This window comes from Prunus mume, linkage group LG5, assembly GCF_029339155.1.
Source record: "Prunus mume cultivar Tortuosa linkage group LG5, ASM2933915v1, whole genome shotgun sequence".
NCBI classification, from domain to species: Eukaryota; Viridiplantae; Streptophyta; class Magnoliopsida; order Rosales; family Rosaceae; genus Prunus; species Prunus mume.
In genome coordinates, this window is record NC_142702.1 from 22,777,047 (window position 1) to 22,795,284 (window position 18,238).

Sequence of the window (18,238 nt, forward strand, 5' to 3'; positions counted from 1 at the left end):
TGACACCATAGTCACTTGAAAAACATTACATCCGATAAAGACTAGGCCCAAAGATAAAGACACAAGGCCCAACAGTATTACAAGCAAAACAAATACAACAAACAGAAATAAAAAAATGAAGAAATAAGCTTACTAGCAGCAGCCCAGACCACTGCAAACCCTAATAACCCCACTTAGGGATATACAAGATCCAATTCAATTCGCCTAAATCGACCAATTCAATTCAATTTTAATTGATTTCGAAGATTTAGCGGATTGGATTGAATCTGTAATTTTCAAAACCGACATAATTGTATTGGATGATAGATTTACTAATGAGAATCCAATACAATCCAATCTAGTTAGTTTTATGTTTATTTTGCTATTGTAGGTATTTGTCGTTGAAAGGGTTATGAATATTTTAAGTCATTTAATGGAGTTATGTTTAATATATTATATAATCAAAATAATTTTCTCTAATATTTCGTTTATATTTTACATTTATGTTTATTGATATGTTTGATTATATTAAACATAAGGCTAAATGTTTAATATTTCATTATTTTTTTAATTATTATCAAAATCAATCATCCAATCCAATCCAATATCAATTGGATTGGATCGAATTGGATTTGAACATCTAATATGATTGGATTGAATTGAAAAAATCACAATCCAATCTATATTTGATGAGAAGCGGATTGACTAAATTGTATTGATTTTGAACCAACGTACACCCCTAACACCACTATTAGAGCCACCCCAGTAGCCTAGCCGAGGCAAAAGGCCCTTTAGGCCTCAAAATCAGCTTCCAGAGCACAAATCTTGCCAGGGCAAGAGATGGGCTCCACCAACCTGGGCAAGATTAGCCCGAGCTCCTGCTTGTGAGTTGTGACGTCAACGCTAACGCCAGGTTCACATCGGCTCATGAATTGGGTAACATATAATCTAAATTCAACTTCAATTTAATCGAATTAAAAATTTATCAACCTAACAACTTATGCTAAACTAGCTAAAGGTGAATACATATGCATATAACTGAATGAAAGATAGTGGGGACCCTTTGTAAATAGAATGAAACAGAGTGACTAATATGAGATATTTTGGTGTTGTGATAGCTTTGACTGTCGTATGAACCTGCAGGAGTTTGTGATAGATTTTATACCTAGTGGTTTGGCATGCCTCATGAAAAAAGAGGCCGAACTAGATATTGTAAAGAATTTCCTCCTGAAGACTCTCCACCTCCAAGGGTGGGCGAAGACAATTGAGAATTTGACAATAGGAGAAGGTGTTCAGCCTGCAAGTTTTAAAGTTCACTTGGATCAATATTGTGGGAAGGAAACTTTAGTTGCAATTAGCTGCATATTTTGGTGATAGCAAAGAGTTGCTGCTGTCGATTATGGGTTATGGTGGATCATTTTACTAATATCATATACCAAATGCACGCATGAAAATTTGAATATGTTCTTAAATTAGAAAAAATTAAAATTAAAATTACATGAGTTAAATTTCCAGAATTAAAACTACGAAAGTGAAAATCTCATCAAATTACAGGATAAAAAGTGGCCTTTTGAAGTTCACATTTCATCCCAAAATTGAGCAATGAAGAATTGTAGGAGATCCTTGTTGGGCTCGTGGAAGCGTTCCCGCGTAGACGAACGGTCAGTAATGCTGATTTCCGAAAATGCCCCCATCGAAATGAAAATATTCCCACCACCCAGACGAGTCCTCGCAGATTCTCTCTTCAATTCCGTTTCTAACTGCCAAACTGAAACCAGCGCCCTCCATGATCCTTTCCTCACTCACACACCAACTCAACACTCTCTCTATCTTTCTCTCTCTACTTTTGTACGGACACACACACACTTTTTCTCTCTACGCTGCGAGATTAATTGAAGAAGGTCTCTCTCTCGCACTCAAAGCGTCAGCTTCTTCCTCTAAAATCTTCTGCATTTTCGTTTCTGTTCACTGATTTTCTAGCTCTGTTTCAAATTTTTTCTCCATTTTGTAGAGAATGGCGAAAACGCTCAAAGATCTCCTCACCGAAACAAAGAAAGCAGAGGAAGCTCAGCCTCTCGCTCCAGTGCCGGCGGTGATTGAGAACTCCGCAGACAAGGACGTCTCGCCGGAGAAGCTGAGCCGTTCGCCGATACAAGAAAAGAATCTTGAAAACTCGCAGCTCTTTGTGGAATCTGACTCGTCGTCCGGTGATCCTCAGCCACAAGTCGCTCCGGTATCTGAAGAATCGCCTGAGACAAAAACGGCGGAGAAAGATTCCGAATATTTGAAGAATGAAGGTGCAAATTCGAGTGTGAATTCAACGGATTCCTTACTGTTTGAAAGTTCTAATTCATGCGAGAAAGAAAGTTCGATCACCTTCTGATTCAATTCCGACGGAAATGGCGAACTCCGAGAAGTGTACAGAATCTTTGGAAAATGTCAATGCACCGAGACTGAACGAAATGCGTGAGAAGCAGCCGGCGAAGAAGTCGGCGAAGTTCCAGTGCGACGACAACGTTTCGGATGGTGTGAGCGTGGCGAAGCCAGGGGTGCTGAAGCCGTGTCCAAGTGTGGGAGCGAGCCTTGAGAACTTTGAACTTTGGAAGGTTGAAGGTTCGCCGAAGATGCGATCCAACGGTGGTGGTAGTACGGCAGAGAGTACAGCGATGGTGGAGGAGGCATGGGAGAGACTCAAGAAGTCCTACGTGTACTTCAAAGGCAAGCCAGTGGGCACTCTTGCAGCTATGGATCCAATGGCCGAAGATTTGAACTACAATCAGGTATACCAAACGATTCTCGTTAATTGTTGATTAGTTTTCATATTGCACATATCTCTTTGATCTCTGTTGGTATGAATTGCAATTTAGTTACTGGAATTTGAGTACTTGTTAGTGTTCGTGTCTGTTTGGAGTCATGCATTTAATAATTTGTGGCACAAATTAGCCTATTTCTTTCTCTGCTGATAGATGACATTATACAAATAATATATCAAAGATTGGGTAGGCAATTGAAGCGCTGTGTACATCAATAACCATTTGGATCTAGGTAAAGCACTGGTATATGAATCCCATGTTAGTGTGAAAGAGATTTGATAAATTAAATTTGATCCAGTGCATTCATGTAATTGATATGTTTTTCTTTTTGTTGTTGTTGTTGTTGTAGATTTGATCACTTGGTCGTAAGTAATGTCCTTTATATTGCTTAAATTGTTAGGCATTAAGCATAATAAATAGCGACTAAGATGAGAAATTTATGTGTAGTGAGAGATTTAATTATCATATGAACCTGCAGGTGTTTGTGAGAGATTTTGTACCTACTGGTTTGGCCTGCCTGATGCAAAAAGACCCTGAACTAGATATTGTAAAGAATTTCCTCCTAAAGACCCTCCACCTCCAAGGTTGGGAGAAGAGGATTGATAATTTTACACTTGGAGAAGGTGTTATGCCTGCAAGTTTTAAGATTCTCTTTGATCAATATCGTGGGAAGGAAACTTTAGTTGCAGATTTTGGTGGCAGCGCAATTGGAAGAGTTGCTCCTGTCGATTCTGGGTTCTGGTGGATCATTTTACTGAGATCATACACCAAATGCACTCGTGACCATACACTGGCAGAGCTTCCTGAGGTGCAGAAGGGAATGAAACTAATTCTCAACCTATGCTTGTCAGATGGCTTTGACACATTCCCGACACTTCTCTGTGCAGATGGCTGTAGCATGATTGATAGGAGGATGGTGAGTCTTTTCTTTTTTGTTTCTAGGATTCTTGGCTTAGTATAATGAGTATGAGTATGGATAAATAATCCAAAAGTCCATATGCATTGTATATGACAAAACATATATACACACGTACTAATACACGCATATATGTGTTGAAAGCTTGATTTAATATTGCCACAACCGCCATTTGGGCAGCTAGATAAAGCTAGATTATCATTTTTGCACTTTCATGGCGTACAGATTGTTTATAGGATTACTTGATACCTGACTTCAAGGAATAACAGAATTAGGGGCTCCAATGAATTGAATTTCACCAACTTTGTTTGCTTTTTGAACAGGGGATTTATGGTTATCCAATTGAGATTCAGTCACTTTTCTACTTTGCATTGAGGTGTGCAAGGCAACTGTTGAAGCCAGAGCTTGGTGGTAAGGAACTTCTTAAGCGGATAGATAAGCGCATCACAGCTCTAAGCTTTCACATTCAGAAGTATTACTGGCTTGATTTTGCACAGCTAAACAACATATACCGCTACAAAACTGAGGAGTATTCCCATACTGCCGTCAACAAGTTTAATGTGATTCCAGAATCCATCCCTGACTGGGTTTTTGATTTCATGCCGTTGAGAGGAGGGTATTTGATTGGCAATGTTAGCCCAGCTCGGATGGACTTCAGGTGGTTTTTAGTTGGGAATTGTATTGCCATCCTTAGTTCTCTAGCAACACCTGAGCAAGCTACAGCTATTATGGACTTGATTGAGGAGCGGTGGGAGGACTTGATCGGGGAGATGCCTCTGAAAATTGTATACCCAGCATTAGAGGGACATGAATGGAGGACTGTCACGGGGTTTGATCCGAAGAACACACGATGGAGTTATCACAATGGTGGCTCTTGGCCAAGTAAGTCTCATGGAGATGGTGTTATCACAATGTGCTATTTGCATTAGCTCTTTATCTTTTCTCTTCTTTTTGTTCATGTCTTGTTTTGATTTGTCTCTGTTACGTGCTATGTTTATTAGTCATTTTCACCATTAAAGTATAAAGGTTTTTGCTTAAATATCGGTGGCTCAAGGCTGGTTTTGTTAGTTTTCGTTGATTTGTAAATCTTTCAGATAATGTCCCCTGTGTCTATTTGCTTGATATTACAATTTGCAGTTCTATTTTTCTACTTGAAGCCTGGTGCTAGTTCTATTTGACTGAGACCTTTCAATTACATTTCATGAACATTAGTACCCACTTTATATGAGTAGGCTAGTTATTGTTTTTATTTAGTAAACTAGGCTACAAGTACTACTTACTTGAGATAGTATCTTTTATTTTAAACATATTTATTTGCTGATTGTAACCACGTTTCCAATCAAAATCTTCTGGTATATAAATGTTGTGGGATACATTTCTGAATGTAATTTGGGAAAGCGTGCCAAATGGTTGTGCTATTCATGATATTTTGATGCTTGTTCACAGAATTCTGACTTATGTGTTTGTTCAAAAACAATTGGTTAATGTTGTTGCATCTTGTCTTGTAGCACTGCTATGGTTGCTTACTGCAGCATGTATCAAGACGGGGAGGCCTCAGACTGCTAAGAGAGCAATTGAGCAGGTGGAGCAGCGGCTCTCAAAAGACGGGTGGCCAGAATACTATGACGGCAAGGCAGGGAGATATATCGGGAAGCAAGCGAGGAAGTACCAGACCTGGAGCATCTCCGGATATCTGTTAGCTAAACTGATGATTGAGAACCCAGCCAATCTTTCACTAATCTCTCTTGAAGAGGACAAGAAGATAGCCAAGCCAAGGCTCACCCGCTCCTCTTCCTTTTGAGTCAAACCAGTGGTAGCAGCATACATGATGCATTACAGGTATATGAGATTTCTACCCATGAATGCTGGAGGGAAACTAGCTGATTAAACTGGTTGAGTTGCATTTTTGTGATTCATTAACATGATTTGCTAGTATGCTACTGAGATATACAGCCCCTGCATTTTCCTTTTCAGTTTCTTAATATCTGGTTTTGAATAGTAAATGGTCTATAGGCATTTTGGAAAGTAATGCAACATGGCCACTGTTCTGCTTACCAATTATTTGGCTAAGTATTTCAAGCTTTTATGGAAGGAATTTGCCTCCTATTTTCCTGCCAAATTTAGTTTGATAGTGTGCAAATATTTTTCTTTGTGTTGTTGATAAAATTATTTTTACAAATGTGCCAAATTGTGATTTGGGGAAATAAGTAATGGGAGAAACAATATATATTCAAAAGGCTTGTAGCTCAAGTGGTTAAGACAAGTTCATATTTATTTTCCTCTCAATATATAGACGAGGCAAAAATAACTATATATAATGACTCTAAGAAAACCTCGACCCTCAAGTTCAGATTTGAACAAGTGTCCAAAGTCTGTACTTATACTCTTTGGCTGCTGATTATGGCTTTGAGCCCAATGCTCTGGACCCTGTATGTTCTTTGTTCTTCAGGTGATTTATTTATGTAAAATTACTACTGGATCTTGTTAAGAAATGGTAGGGAGAAAATGAAAATTAGTCTTGGGGTTACAATTTTCTCTTCTTGTTCGCACTTTTAGTTCAAAATTTTGGGGTCTTTAGATTTTGGGCTTGAACTTGAGTTGCTAGTTGTGGACCAAATTTGGGTTATGTGATTTGAACTGATTTTGTTATACGACGTCTCTCCTGTTGCCATATCTCATTATCAAAATGATAATGTGAACCAGTTTGTGTAGTGGACTGCTTGTAGGAGTGTTCATGAAACTAGAACCATATGATGCTCAATGGAATAGTGACAAATTTTCCGAGTTAGAATTTAGAAATAGGTGCAGACATGAAAGGAATTCGTTATTGCAAAGCACCTTGCCTGCTAGAGGTTCTGTTGATTGTCTTTTTTAAAAATTTGTTGTTTCTGTCTGTGAGGATAACATCTTGGCCTTTGAAACAGATTATGGCTAAGATTAGTGCTGAGGTATTATTAGGTAGTTAAAGACTAGATTGTTTAACGTGAAGCATGTTTTGTCTCTCCATCTATATCATAAGGCAGGATGCCTTTAGGTGAGCTAAGATTATTCTGTGTGTTCATGTTCCTTTTTCCTCTGTCTTAGAAAACTTTCAATTTCTTCATTGGTAATTGGGGATTGTCATAGGTTCTTTTGATAGATATCGGTTTTGTTGAATAATTTCTGTACTTGGTGTACGTTAAGTGTTTCAAAGGCTAATGGCACAAAGTTGTGATGGCAGATTAAGAGGGCGACAGAGTCTGCTGAAGGTTGTGTGAAAGACTTCATCTTTGGATCAAAAAGGCAACCTGAAAGAGAAATTGAAAAGCTGGACCTTAACAGTGCAAAGGAATATCATTAGTCCTTTAAAAAAAAAATAAAAATTAACATCCTTAGTTAAATAGGCAGTTAACAATGTATTGAGAATGGTTCTGCTGTTCTTGTTAGTTTCATGTGGTGATATTTGGACCTTATGTGGTGATATTTCATATTTTGTTTCATTTCATGTATGATCTTCACCTTGCTGCCAAGATAAAACCAAATTTAGTATGGATATGATTCTTGGGCATTTGAGCAGTGTTTCATAATTTTGGAATCCTTTGCAATATTTGGAAATGGTCACATAACGATAGAAATTCTTATTAGATCGGTACACAGAAAGTCCTATTCAAAAAATTAACGACACATGTGAATGTTGTCATAGATAAGCAAATACAACTATCAATTAGTATTTTTTTCTCATGCGGTACGAGATTATACATATAAAAATAGAAAATAGATGGTTTCAACTAGGAATATCTTTTAAAGAAATATTCTTTTTATCTACTACTGAGGGGAGTGAAGGTGAAGACATACATCTCCAATGTCCTCTCCTTGACCTCCTCTATTTGTACACAGACTTCATAAACAAATTCACTTGAAACACAATACCAAGCAGAGAAAATGGATGAGTTTGGTCTTCAAAATCTCTTTGCCTTAGAATCTGACCACATGCCCTCACAAAATTCCTTAAGTTGCTCGAAATCTCTTTGCCACATAAGCCATTTGTCTTGTTTTACAGGTAAAAAAATGAAATAGAAAAAAGAATACTTGTGAGCTCTGTTTCTTCAATTAATTTCTCTCTTCTTGCATATTGGTCTGCAACCTTGACCCTTTCATACCATACCCTGTCATTAACTACCTAGATCAGTACTTATCCAAGTCAGATAATAATGGATAATGTTATAAACTACGCTTATCGATAAATGAAAATGGGGAAAAAATTTAAAGGAAAAAAGGATCCCACTATGTATATATATACTCGGTGTTTTAATTTTTTTTATTTTAAAAATAGACTTGTTTTGAACCGTGTGGCATAAATAGAATTATTCAGGAGTATAGCTATACTTTATATATAATATGTTAAAGGTATAGCCGTGCGGCTATAGCATATGAATACAATTTCTGGAAACAAAGGCGTAGCCTGGCTTAAAGGGGGTAAACTTACCTGTAGAACACCAGCAGCAGCTAAAATCTGCTGCCCGTGGCAGCTAAAATCTTCACTAATGCAATAACTTTCTCATCCAATGCCAAATATTCTGGGGCTCGACCTCCAGGGATTACAAGAGCGTCATAACTTGAGACATATAGAACTTCAAAGTAAGCTGTTAAAGTGAAATTATGGCCCGGCTTCTCACTGTATGTTTGGTCACCTTCAAAATAATGGACAGCAGTTGCACAGATTTCACCAGCTTTCTTCTTGGGGCAAACTGCATCAACATGGCATCCTAGAGCTTGAAGAGACTGAAAAGGCACAATTACCTCATAATCTTCCATGAAGTTGTACAAGTGTTGAGGAAGAGAAAGTGAATGATGCTTAGTAACTGTGAGAAATATAAAATTTTGATCATTGACTAGAATAATACGTAGATAACAATTAGTTCATAAACAAACAACATGCGGCTTTAACGTTCTTGTCAAGGGGTTTACCAGATTTAGAGTGAATTATAACACGTAGCCAAACTTGATTTATGGACCATCTTATCACTATTGATGTTGATAAGTAAAATAATATTTTGAATTTGGTGGGCTTTAAGGTTTGTCAAGTTGTATAACTTTTGGCACTGGAGGTAGATAAATTTAGGTATGCTTCAAAGGATTTGGTTTTAAAGGGAAAACAAACAACTGGTTTCAAGAAAACAGGTTCTTTGAAATCTGACAGCAACTGATTTATGGGTCTAGGGCAGTAGTAGCATTTCGAATTTGGAAACCTAATTGGCTTGGGTATTGGAGGTATTCAGTTTTGGGGAAGGGGGAAATTGAAATTCTTCAGTAGTCAACTTTCCGGAATATTAAAGTAAAGAAGTCTTTTAAAATTCATAAAGGATGCACTTGTCTATGTATCATCTTTAGAATCCATAATTCAAACAACTTGAAAAAATGACCAGTACGCGGGTTTGGATTTATTTTCACAAGTTCACAACTCACACAAATGACTTGACAAACAAGTATTCCAATGGGCAACGGACCCAGGTGGGCAGACCAATGAATCATACCACCAAAACATTGAAAAAACACATAGGAATGAATGATGGAACCTTATCACACCAGAATTGTGGCAAATCTGGTAAAGCCTATTCAGGTTATTTTCACCATCTTTCAGAAGTATCTGTAAAAGGGCAAATCTCGATACTATATATACTCAATATTGATCGGCATCACAATTTCATATTTCTCATTGCACTACGAAGGAAAATAAAACTTACCCCACAGAGAAACAGGATCCTCCTATCTGAACCAGTTATGTTACCTCCTAGTGTCTCCGCAAAAAGCCTAAGTAACTCAGCAGGCTGGCGCTAGGCTGCTAGGCGGAGGCTAGGCGGGCACTAGGCGGCAAGGCGGAGGCTAGGAGGGCGCTAGGCGGCTAGGCGGAGGCTAGGCGGTGGCTAAGCGGGCGCCTAGGCGGGTTGGGTCTTTTTCGGTGCCGAACCCGGAGGACGGCGATGGCTGCGAGAGAAAGTTCCGTCCTCTGCGAGTGCAGGCTTCGTGTTCGTTTGGATATGTTAGAATGCAAAGAAAGTATAGCTTATATCGCTCGAATGCTGCAACCTTCTCCTTTGACACATGTGTCATTCTCCTTACACTTAAAACAATTAAAATATTATAATGCAAATTATTGAAAGTATTCAATTTAGCCGTGCGGGTGTACGTTTAGATAACTCCTTATATACCATATGGGGGACCACAAATTATTCATGCATGTCTGAGGTCCACAAATTATAATTTCCCAGTTACATATAGTAGATATGCACCTTAATTAATACAAATATATTAGTAATAAACACAAATAAATCATATATGACAATCTTAACTACCATTGAGGTGCTTAATGTCATCTGTGAGAACTCATGCAGTTTTGGAGCTGGTAAGGAGGGCATCTGTTAAAACTGATTTGGAGACTCTATAATCTTTCTGACTCATATCATAAATTCTCAATTCTTTTAGTAGCTAGTTTTATGGGGCAAAGTGTTGGACACACATAAGAGCAACACAACCATGTAGCGGGAATGAAATATTAATATGGATGGTAGGAGTGACTTCAAAAGGACAATTAAAAATCAATACAATATAGAAAAACACTGGGAGTGAACCCTGTTAGTGATTAGTTAACAGAAGTTAATGTGATAGGAACATGTACAACATAGACCACCAAATGTACCTATAACTATAACCGAAGGAAGACTAGTTAAAAATAAATAAGGGTATGTACGATGATAAGTCTTAGCTATCAACATCCCTAAGGAAAGGACAATCACTCATTATGTGAGACACCTGGCCAGGCTTGAGGCATGCATGGTTCTCCCAATACGATTGGCCTTTTTATTTTCTGCCTGCAATGTAGGCAAAATCAAAGAGATCTCTAGATAATGATCCACTGTCAATCACTCTTGGTCTTCACCTCTTAAGTTCCAAGATTTTCTTCTCACTTGGGAGTTGGAATTTAGATCGCTATTTTCTGTTCACAAATACTATATATGACTGTCCCCCACAGTGCATTTCTATTATCTGTGCTATGTCCACAAGTAAGGAGTAAAATGCACTCATTAAACCTAGATAATTATTTATGCATGCATTTCGTAGCTCCTCTATACCAACTGTACCAACTTCATGAACTTCAATTCCTTGTGGTCCCACACTTCCCTTGTGAAGTATTTCCGATGAAACCTTTCCTTGAGGCTTATCATTATCATATGTACTCATAAAAACTGCCTGGTCCCATCCAGCCTAAAATACTGTTGCACTAGATTAGCTAGACTCTGCATGACCTTATAAAGCCTTTCAAGAACTTCAGGTGTTGCGCCATAACACGAAAACCTAAAGTCATTATGCTACTTCCCTTCCCTACATGAAAAATCACGTAATGCTCTCCTAAACTACAATCTCAAAATCCAACGTAATGCGTCTCAATATAATCTTAACAAAATTCAAGAGCACATTTTCTACTGATTTACGACAATTGACAGGTGCCCTCATACCGCAATTGTCAAGAGCATGTTTAAACAAATTAAAACCCCTAAAATTTACAATGAATGAACAGAGGCAACAGACCTTGACGACAAGGGGAGAGAGAGAATGCGTTTGGATACTGGAGAGCGAGAACGGAAAAGTCGGCCTAGGCAGGTGCTAGGCGGTGGCTAGGCGGGTGCTAGGCGGTGGCTAGGCGGGTGCTAGGCGGCTAGGCGGTGGCTGGGCGGGCGCTAGGAGGCTAGGCGGTGGCTGGGCTGTGGCTAGGCGGCTAGGCGGTGGCCAGGCGGCTAGGAGGTGGCTAGGCGGCTAGGCTGTCGCTAGGCGTCTAGGCGGTGGCTAGGCGGGCCCCTAGGAGGGTTGGGTCTTTTTTGGGTGCCGAAACCCGAAGGACGGAGCAGTGACTGGGAGAGAAAGTTCCGTCCTCTGCGAGTGCAAGCTTCGGGTTCGGTGGAATATATTCAAAGAGTATAGCCGATCGGCTGTACTTTTAAAATATTCGAATGCAATTAGAAAGTATAGCCGTGCGGCATCATTTTTGCTTTGTCCAGGGCACGTGCAGCATCTGCTATGAGAGCTCTTTGCTTTAAACTCAGGGAAGGATGCAAAATGCAGAAAAGACGCTCTGATACCACTTGATGCAGTTCAAGTATGAACTCGCAGAACTTGTTACTATATTTTTCCTTGTGGATTTCCTTACTACTCTTCACCTTGTTTGTTACTTGTTTTGCACTTTAAAGTATGCTGATAATCTCGTTGGCTTAAAATGTTTGTTACTTCTTATCGCAGGGTTGTTCCTTATTCGTGCTCAATCTAGCAGACATTCTGATAAGAGCAGAACCGTTGGCCACTGGTTTGGCATCAGATGTGCATGGGAAGGTATGTGCTGGAACACATTTTGTCACTTCACCAGATTGAATTTTCTGTAAAATAGCTTCTCTAATATGGAAAAAGCAAGAGTCTATTTCCTTTCTAATATGGAACAGTCCTATAGTGAGTTCACTGGTTTTCACCCATGGTTTTTCATTTGATGCATCTCTTCACCAAGATAGATTGCTAGAAACTAGAAAGTATGTCTGTCAAATCATTCAAGTATGGTCCCCTCTCGTCATTTGTGGTTACTTACTTTTTGAGTCTTGGTTGTTATGGAAATGAATAATCTGCTACTTCAACTTTTAACATATGCTTATGCAGCCTCTGCTGATCCTCTGGTTGGTATTTAGTTTTGTTTTTTTATGTGTTATGCTCATACATGTGCTAGTTGCTTTGTGTCATGGTCTTTTTTCTGGATTTTCTTGTTCTCTTCTCTTTTACCTGTTTTATCTTCACTCTGTGTTAGCAATTGAAAAATTGTGAGCCGATTGCTTGCTGGCTTGCTGCTGGTGACCCGCCATGCCTGTAGGGACTTTTCCTGTCACAAAATCACCTGTGTTATTGAACAATTACGAAGTTATGAATTGCAGTGACAGCAAACTATACAGATTCCATTTTCACATTGCACCAACAATAAAAATTGATTTCTCTAGGCCTACCTTTTGAGGTGCTGGCTTAAACAAAGCACTGATTCACTGGTGACAATAGCCCTATGGGCACACAATTACTTGCCTGCAACTTAGCAAGGGTATGCTTTTCCTATTTTTAAAAGCAGTCTAGTATTACTTCTTTAATGTATTATTTTAATTCAAAATATGTATATAATACATTTTGTGTGCCTTATAATGCAAAAATAAGAGTATAATGCATGAGAAATTTAATTAAGACACCAAACGATTTCACAAAACACTTAATAAGTAGAAATTAATTATGTTGTGCACTCTATCCTTAATATTTTTTCGTATTAAATAGTAATTAAAGTAATTCAAAAAGGCTAAGACATTACTTAATTACGCATAATAAGTTAAAGAAGTAGGCCTAAAAAAAAGAGTAAAGAAACTAATTTTGTATGCTGAAAATTTTTTAAAACCAAAAAAAAAAAAAAATTATTTAATAAACAGTATAGCCGAACGGCTATACGATTTATAAATATAACAAAGACCGGCCCAGAGCATAGGCCCACGTGTCAAACGAGTATAGCCCGGGCCCAGCGCTGCGCGCCACGTGTCAAACAAGTAGAGCCGAACGGCTATACTATTTTTAAAAGCATGAAGAAAAAATACAGCCGTTCGGCTATACTGCTTTAAAGTATTTTTTTGATTCAACAATATGTGAGAATATGTATATAATACGTGAATTTTGTGTGCCTTATTGAATTTTTTGTAAAAAATAAGCGTATAATGCATGAGAAATTTAATTAAGACACCCAAACGATTTCACAAAACACTTAATAAGTAGAAATTAATTATGATATGCACTCTATCCTTAATTTTTTTTTCGTATTAAATAGTAATTAAAGTAATTCAAAAAGGATAAGACATTACTTAATTATGCATAATAAGTTAAAGAAGTAGGCCCAAAAAAAAGAGTAAAGAAACTAATTTTATATGTTGAAAATTTTTTAAAACAAAAAAAAATTAAAAATTTTATTTAATAAACAGTATACCCGCATGGCTATATGATTTATAATATAAAAAAGACCGACCCAGAGCATAGGCCCACGTGTCAAACGAGTATAGACCGGCCCCAGCGCTGTGCGCCACGTGTCCAATAAGTAGAGCCGGACGGCTATACTATTTTTAAAAGCGATGAAGAAAACCTGAATATAGCCGTGCGGCTATACTGATTTAAAGTATTATTTTAATTCAATAATATGTAAGAATATGTATATAATGCGTGAATTTTGTGTGCTTTATTGAAAGTTTGTAAAAAATACACATATAATACATGAGAAATTTAATTAATACACCCAAACGATTTCACAAAACACTTCATCTATATATATATATATATATATATAAAGCAAAAGAGAATGGTGAAACATTCAAAATACCTGAAAATGCCCTTGGTTAATTCAAACATTAAGAATTGAAATTATTAATTAAATGAGGATAATATAGTAAATTCACACTTTTTCATATTAAAAAAAATTTAAAATTTAAAGAAAAATTAGATAATGGATCCTATTTTTATAGAACATAACTACCCATTATCTTTTTTTAATTCTATAAATAAAAGAAAAGTAAAGAAAAATTATGCGTGAGCATGTAATGTAGGCCTCATCATTTGGCCCGGCTCATATTTAAAGAGCCCAGCCCGTAAAGGCCCGTATATATTGCCTTTATATAATATAGCTGTTACTAGGTTGTGCTTGTTTTGGAAAAAAATAAATAAATAAGAGGAAAAGGCCCAATAGCCATTTAGGTAAATACAATACCTCTATATAAAAAGAAAATTTTCAGATCAGCCAAATTCTAAACCTAGCTACCCACTACTACTCTTGCCTTGCACGGCTCTGTCTTCCTCTTCATTTCTCCAAATTCTAAACCTAGCGCCGCACCCACTCTTGCAGCTCTCTTCCTCTTCGGCTCTGTCTTCCTTTTCATTTCTCCAAATTCTAAACCTAGCGCCGCACCCACTCTTGCCTTGCCTGCGTCTCTCTCTTCCTCTTCGGCTCTGTCTTCCTCTTCATTTCTCCAAATTCTAAACCTAGCGCCGCATCCACACTCTTAGTCTCTCTCTTCCTCTTCAGTCTTCCTCTTCATTTCTCTTTGGCTTTCTCGATTCTCAACCTCTTCATTTCTCTTCGGCTCTCTCTCTCCTCATTCAATCTTGTAGATCCAAGTCTGAGAGAAACTAAAATTGCAGATCGAAAACAACGATCCAAGTCCAATAATTCAGGTATCCATCTGAATTTCTTCTTGTAGCTAAGATCTCTCTCTTTGATCTTATTTGAGTGCAAGAGAAACTGAGATTATGAGAAGTTCATCTCTATCCTTTTGCTAAAATTTGTTTGCTGTATAGAAGTTCATGTATTTCTTTTATTGTTATTGTTTTTATGTTTAGCTCTTAGTTTGTGATGATTTGCTTTGGCTTTATGACTTTTTATGCTTAATTTGGTTTTGTTGATTGCATCTGGAAATTCTACTTGTGTGTGTAAATTGAAGTTTCTAATTTGGTTATGATATGGTTCCTTTTCCAGATTTGTATAGATATAAATTATATTTATATATTTGAGGCCTGAAACCCAATAGCAATAAGCCCTCCCAAAAAACCATCTCAGAACACTAAAATGTAAAGTAGCTTTGATGGATCACAATCTCAGTCAAGTTTCAGAGCATTTTAATATATCTTTTCTTTGTAGAGCATTTTAATTTCTCATCTCTGTTAAATTTATGTATTATCTGTTTTCTTATGAAATCAAATTTATGTATTATTTGTTTTCGTCTACATTTAGCTTGTTTGAGATAACTATTGATGAAATATTTATTTTCATTTTTATTGCAGGAGTTTGTGTCTTGCTTTTTTGAAGATTGCAAGGCCTTTTTTCATTTTCTATGGTTGTTGGTGGAAAAAGGTAAGGAATATTAATTGTTTTAGTTTGTTAATATATCTTTCTGTTTTTGTGCTGAACTTTGATTATTAATGAGTTCTTAGTTTATTTTGCAGGAGTTAGTGCTGCAAAAGTAAAGCTTGTGCTTGTGCTGCAAAAGTAAAGCTTGTGCTCTGCTGGAAAATCAAGTAACATCTTCCATTTTATCTTTAGTTTCGTAATATCATCAAAATGGATTCTTCTAGTGCGTCACCTTTGACTGAAATTGAAAGTACAAATGATTTCAATCCCCCTTCAGAGTCACCTAGTGCATCTAGATTAACAAGTAAAGTTTGGTCTTTTTTTGAAAAGGTTAACAAAATTGAAAATGGTAAACCAGTAATTAAGGCTAAGTGTGTTATTTGTAATACTTTGTTGGTTGGTAATTCTAGTAGTGGCACTAGTCATTTATCTCGTCATTTAAAAAGACATGAAGATGCACAAGCTAGGGTAAATCCAGGTCAAATGTTATTAAATGTTGATGCTGCTGGAAATTTGACTAATTTTGTTTATGATCATGATATTGCTCGAAAAGAACTTGTGGATTTTATTATTAGAGCTGAGCTGCCATTTAAATTTGTTGAAAGTCATGATTTTAAAGGCTTGATTCAGCGTGCATTTTGTCCTCAATATAAAGGAATTTCAGCCTCTACATGTAAAAGGGATGTGCTAAAAAAATTTGATAAAGAAAGGATTAATTTGCTTGCTGTTTTGCTTGATTCAAAAATCTGTTTCACTTCTGATGTTTGGTCATCACGACAAAAAATGGGTTATATGTCACTTACTGCACATTTTATCGATAAAGATTGGTGTTTGAATAAGAGGATAATTTGCTTTAAAATGATTGAGTACCCACACACCGGAGAGTCACTTGCAACTCATATATTTGATGAATTGTTATCTTGGAACATTCACAACAAAGTATTTACTTTATCATTAGATAATGCATCAAATAATGATTCAACTGCAAGTATACTTCCATCAACTCTTTTGTTGGATTCTGTGCATGAAAAGTTGTTTCATGTACGATGTTGTTGTCATATATTGAATTTGATTGTGCAAGATGGACTTAAAGTTTTATCTCCTTCTATTGAAAAAATTACTGATATTGTTCGTAGCATGAATTCATCTAACAAGAGACATGAAATTTGGGTTAAATGTTGTAGTGATTTCCATATGGGAAAGAAAAATATAGATATTGATGTGCCTCATAGATGGAATTCAACATATGAGCTTTTACATGTTGCTATAAAATATAAAGCCCCTTTGCATAGGTATGTTCAAAAGGTAAATGAATCACGTTTCTGTCATTTACATGTGCCTAGTGAAGAAGATTGGACAATAGCACAACTTGTTAGTGGGTTTTTACAAATTTTTTATTCTTCAACTAAGATATTTTCTGGTGTGTATTATCCTACTTCAAGTCGTGTTATAAATTGTTTAATAGATATTCATGGATCATTTGCTGCATATTCTGAATTTTCTGTTCTTAAGGATGCTTTGACTGCAATGAAAATAAAATTTGATAAATATTGGAAAGAGTTTCCTATGGTTTTTTGCTTAGCTACTATTATGGACCCTAGGTTTAAATTATTTGCAATTGCTGAATGGTTGAACATGATAGGTATTGATCAATTAACCATTGACTCAAAAATTTTAGCTTTAAAGACTTTGTTATTTCAGTTATTTGATATCTACAAGAAGAATGTAATTCCTGATGTGGTTCAAAATGTGCAAAATGTTGCAACTTCTACTACTTTGAGTCAAACTTCTGGTCCTATATCTGTCCCTATAATGAGAAATTTTTCGATTGAAGGCTTGAAAAGAAAAAGGCTATCTTCTTCTTCTTCTTCTTCCACTAACACTTCTGAATTACAGTTTTATCTTGATTTACCAACAATAGAAGTAGTTGATGATAATCAATTTAGTCTTTTGGATTGGTGGACAAACAATAAATTAACATACCCTATTGTTTCCCTCATGGCTAGAGATTTGCTAACTGTTCCAATGTAGCATCGAATCATGTTTTAGTGCAGGTGGTAGAGTTGTATCAGAGAAAAGGGCCAGTTTGAGTCCGAGTACAATAGAAGCTTTAATTTGCTTGAAAGATTGGGCCTTGGCAGATTCAAGAAAGCAAGATGCAGCAGTAGATGAGCAACAAGCTGAAGAATTAATGAACATAAGAGCATCAAGACAGATTGGATGGCAAAAAGTTGAGATTGTTGGTGAATAATGAGACCATTCAAAGTTGAAATGTTATGTAATAGGATTATATTTTATTTTGCAAGCATGGGATGTTTGTTGTAGTAATGGACTTTCGGACTTTATTATGCTTTTGAGTGTTTGCCTTGCAATGAAGTTTTGATTAGATTGTTAGTGACTCTAATTTGATTGTGATTAGATTGTGATTTTGTAAGACCTTTTTGTTTTAGAAGGATATAAGATTTGTAAGACATTTTGTAAGCTTCATACTTTAGCAAGAATGAAATGAATTTTATATATTTGTAAGGCCCATTAAGGCGGGCAGCCCATTGACGAGGCCTACTAGTATGTAGAAATTAATTTTGTTGTGCACTCTATCCT

At 36.7% G+C, this 18,238-nt stretch overlaps 1 protein-coding gene, 1 long non-coding RNA gene and 1 pseudogene across 2 annotated transcripts; 2 read left to right on the plus strand and 1 right to left on the minus strand.

Moving 5' to 3' along the window:
• The first annotated feature begins 1,732 nt into the window (after positions 1-1,732).
• LOC103332230 (putative alkaline/neutral invertase F) lies at positions 1,733-7,282 on the plus strand. The gene is given in 7 exon segments (XM_008234951.3): positions 1,733-1,880; positions 1,991-2,359; positions 2,361-2,759; positions 3,271-3,708; positions 4,032-4,590; positions 5,217-5,547; positions 6,929-7,282. Coding segments are annotated over 5 exon segments (2,055 nt in total). The 5' UTR covers positions 1,733-1,880; positions 1,991-1,993; the 3' UTR covers positions 5,510-5,547; positions 6,929-7,282.
• A 911-nt stretch (positions 7,283-8,193) lies between these two features.
• LOC148917361 (protein DJ-1 homolog D pseudogene) lies at positions 8,194-8,502 on the minus strand (annotated as a pseudogene).
• Positions 8,503-14,897: 6,395 nt separating this feature from the next.
• Positions 14,898-16,337, plus strand: LOC148917362 (uncharacterized). Its single transcript, XR_016127357.1, has 3 exons — positions 14,898-14,964; positions 15,571-15,640; positions 15,733-16,337. It is a non-coding gene; the product is annotated as an uncharacterized LOC148917362 (long non-coding RNA).
• Positions 16,338-18,238: the final 1,901 nt, after the last annotated feature.